Genomic DNA, 3775 nt, shown 5'->3' on the forward strand with positions numbered 1-3775 from the left:
GAGAGGGAGGCTTCCTGGTTGTGGAGGAGGGAGAGGGAGGCTTCCTGGTTGTGGAGGAGGGAGAGCGAGATCTTCGTTGTTATCGGTTATTGGATGACTTACATTAAAAATCTATAGATAAATACTAGAGTAATAAAATATAAAAACTGTTTGTGCGTGCATGCATGCATGCATCTAGATATGTGTGAGCGTGCGTGCGTGCGTGCATATGTATGTATATATATATTTGTATATGTATTTGTATAATATATGTATGTATCTATATATATATATGTGTGCGTGCGTGCGTGCGTGCGTGCGTGTGTGTATGTGTGTTACATATATATATGTATGTGTATGTGTGTGTGTTTTGCAGGTATAACATCTTCAGCGGTGGCCATAAGGCGAAGACGTGCACGATCATCCTGCGCGGGGGTGCCGAACAGTTCATCGAGGAAACCGAGCGATCCCTGCATGACGCCATCATGATCGTCCGGCGAGCGATGAGGAACGATTCCATCGTCGCCGGTGAGGATGCTCTCTTGTTTAGCGGTAGCAGCGTGGCGTCGTCGCGAAGCACGACTGCGATTACTGTGCTAGCTGGGTCGAGTTTGACGTTTTTAGCTCTCCTTGACATCGTCAAGATGAGCTATTGCCATGGGGCGTCGTCCGTCCATCCGTCAACATTTGGCTACGGTCAACGATAACTTGAGAACCGTTTGACCCACATGTTTCAAATTGCATACAGTTGTTACTCCTATGGGAGAGATGTGAACGTCCTATTTTGGAGCACGCCAGATGACCTACTTTCGAGCCACGCCCACGTCGGCATTTAAGGCTTAAGTTGCTTCCTGCGCAAGGCAGGAATTGTTGTAGGGGCACCAGAGTAAATGGGAGCAAGCATTAAGGATCGTTGCATGAAGATTTGTTGTTGTTACGATCGACGCGACGCTACGATCGGACGCTCTTTAACGTCGTGTCGGTGTTTCAGGCGGAGGCGCGATAGAGATGGAGCTGAGCCGCTACCTGCGAGACTACTCGCGCACGATCCCGGGCAAGGAGCAGCTGCTGATCGCCGCCATGGCCAAGGCCCTCGAGGTGATCCCGAGACAGCTGTGTGACAACGCCGGCTTCGACGCGACGAACATTCTCAACAAGCTTAGACAGAAGCACGCGAGCGGTGAGTTGTTGAAATTACGGGCAATTTCACCTGGGAAACCTGGAAAGTTCCTGTAATTTCAAATAAGTCTGGAAGGTTCTGTGATGTGGGATGTTTTCGATGTCGGGAAGGTCCTGGGAGTCCGGTCGTGTACTCGAGAGACGGAGTCGGACGAGCAAAACCTGCGGGTTGTTGTTGAGGACACCGTGGCTGTGCTGTGATGATTCGTACATTGTTATGCAGATGAAGCGGCGACTAGAACTAATAATTCAAATAAAAATGCTTCTGAGAACGGTCTCCTGATATTAATTTCTGATAAGAAGTTGTTCAGAAAGGTCGAACAGAAAGGTTCAGGGTTCAGATAAGAGGTATCAGAGTTGCGACAAGAAATTTTCGAATGACTGTGCCCGAAGAAAGAGATACTATCGGTTTTAAATATGTGTTGGGGGCTTGTTGGGAGAAATCCCATATGTGGTAGAAACTGACTATATCAAGTAGTTGGTTAGAAACTGACTATATCGAGTAGTTGGTTAGAAACTGACTATATCGAGTAGTTGGTTAGAAACTTACTATATCGAGTAGTTGGTTAGAAACTGACTATATCGAGTAGTTGGTTAGAAACTGACTATATCGAGTAGTTGATTAGAAACTGACTATATCGAGTAGCTGGTTAGAAACTGACTATATCGAGTAGCTGGTTAGAAACTGACTATATCGAGAGGGGCAGGGGGACTGACAGGGTGTTGGGGTGGGGACGTTCGATGGCTCGTCACACTCACGACTGTGACACTTACTTATATGTGGAGAATAAAGTAGATACGATACAATAGCTGTATATATATATATCCGAGAGTAGATCATTGACGGTGCGACGTGCGGGAGGGGAGGGGATGTAGATACGATACGGTAGCTGTAAATATATATTCAAGCGTAGATCTTCGTTACCGCTTCGATGGCCGCGCGTGTTCGCAGGGAGTTTCGCGCGCTGCTGGAGAAATGCGCGGCGACGTCGCTCTGCTCTAAGCTCATTGCGAGGCAGAAGGGCTACTTCTCGAAGATGGTCGTCGACGCGGTGTTCAACATGGACGAGCTGCTGCCTCTCAACATGATCGGCATCAAGAAGGTGCAAGGTGGCGCCCTCGAGGTACGTCGATAACGGTAGCGACGCGTGCACGCGGATGCTGCGTATACTATACGCGTCTTAGTTAAATATCATAATATAACAGTAGTAGTAGTAGTAGTAGTAGTAGTAGTAGCAGCAGCCAGCAGCAGTAGTAGTAGTAGTAGTGGTAGTATTATTAAATATAATATTATATTGTATTAATTTTGTAATTTAATATTATAATGAATTACGGTGATGTGCATATGTATGTGCTGTGAGCATGCGATTTGTGCATCAACCGATTTTCAATCTCGTAGGAAACACGATTAGTCGATGGAGTCGCCTTTAAGAAGACCTTCTCGTACGCCGGATTTGAGATGCAGCCCAAGACGTACAAAGATCCGAAGATCGCCATGCTCAACATTGAACTGGAGCTAAAGTCTGAGCGCGAGAACGCAGAGATCAGACTTGAGAATGTGGAGGTGCGTATGCGTGCGCGCACGGCACACTTGTATGGGTGGTGCGATGTTCGATTCATTTGTGAAGATGAGAAGAGAAAGTTTCTGCAGAATGTTCTGAGTTTTTTTTCAGTTGCTGAAACTTTAACTTCTGTTCAAAATTGGAGTTCCAACAATGGTTAATTGCAATATACATAAATTTTTCATAATGTTAAATATAGTAGTATTATGATTTCCCCTTAAGTTATGACTATATTTTCAGCCCGGATGCTTATTTTGGGGTTTAATGTTAAGTAAATAATGACTGCATTGTCTATATCGAGTAGCCGTGTTTGACCTGACCTGTAGTTGCTCCCGGCTGGTTCTACTGATGTGCAATCCTTTTTGTCAATCCAAGCTTGACCGCTTGCTTGCGGTGTACAGATTTTGACCTGCAGCTTGAAGTGTATAGAGCTTAACCTGTGGCTTGCGATGTATAGAGCTTGACCTGTGGCTTGGGGTGTACAGAGCTTGACCTGCGGCTTGGGGTGTATAGAGTTTGACCTGTGGCTTGCGGTGCACAGAGTTTGACCTGCGGATTGCAGTGTACAGAGTTTGACCTGTGGCTTGCTGTGTACAGAGTTTGACCTGTTGCTTGCAGTGCACAGAGTTTGACCTGTGGCTTGCGGTGTATAGAGTTTGACCTGTGGCTTGCGGTGCACAGTGTTTGACCTGCGGCTTGCGTGTTGCAGGAATACCAGGCCGTAGTCGATGTCGAGTGGAACATTCTGTACGAGAAGCTGCAGAAGCTACACGACTGTGGAGCGAAGGTTGTGCTGTCCAAGCTACCCATAGGAGACGTCGCGACTCAGTTCTTCGCTGATCGGTGCGCATCTAAATGGTTTCGCAGGCTTCGCCGTAGAGATACTAATCCCGCGCGTTGTCCCCGCAATGAATCTAGCGGGATTCTGCTGCCTTTTTTGCAGTAGGGTTTCTGGAGGCGTCACAGAGTTGTGGGAATGTGCAGTAAATGATGCTGTCTTCGTTTGGGTTGTTACAGGGAGGTGTACTGTGCGGGCCGGGTGGTAGATGAGGGAA

At 47.0% G+C, this 3775-nt stretch overlaps 1 protein-coding gene across 1 annotated transcript in view; it reads left to right on the forward strand.

Annotated features, from left to right (window-relative positions):
* LOC106804868 (T-complex protein 1 subunit eta-like) overlaps positions 1 to 3775 on the forward strand; it is a 10563-nt gene that overhangs the window by 5116 nt on the left and 1672 nt on the right. Inside the window, exons 10-11 of the mRNA XM_014806238.1 lie at positions 356 to 507; positions 971 to 1159. Of these exons, the coding sequence (XP_014661724.1) occupies positions 356 to 507; positions 971 to 1159 (341 nt within the window). The remainder of the gene's footprint in view (positions 1 to 355; positions 508 to 970; positions 1160 to 3775) is intronic.

This window comes from Priapulus caudatus, unplaced genomic scaffold (assembly GCF_000485595.1).
Source record: "Priapulus caudatus unplaced genomic scaffold, Priapulus_caudatus-5.0.1 Scaffold90, whole genome shotgun sequence".
NCBI lineage: Eukaryota > Metazoa > Priapulida > Priapulimorpha > Priapulimorphida > Priapulidae > Priapulus > Priapulus caudatus.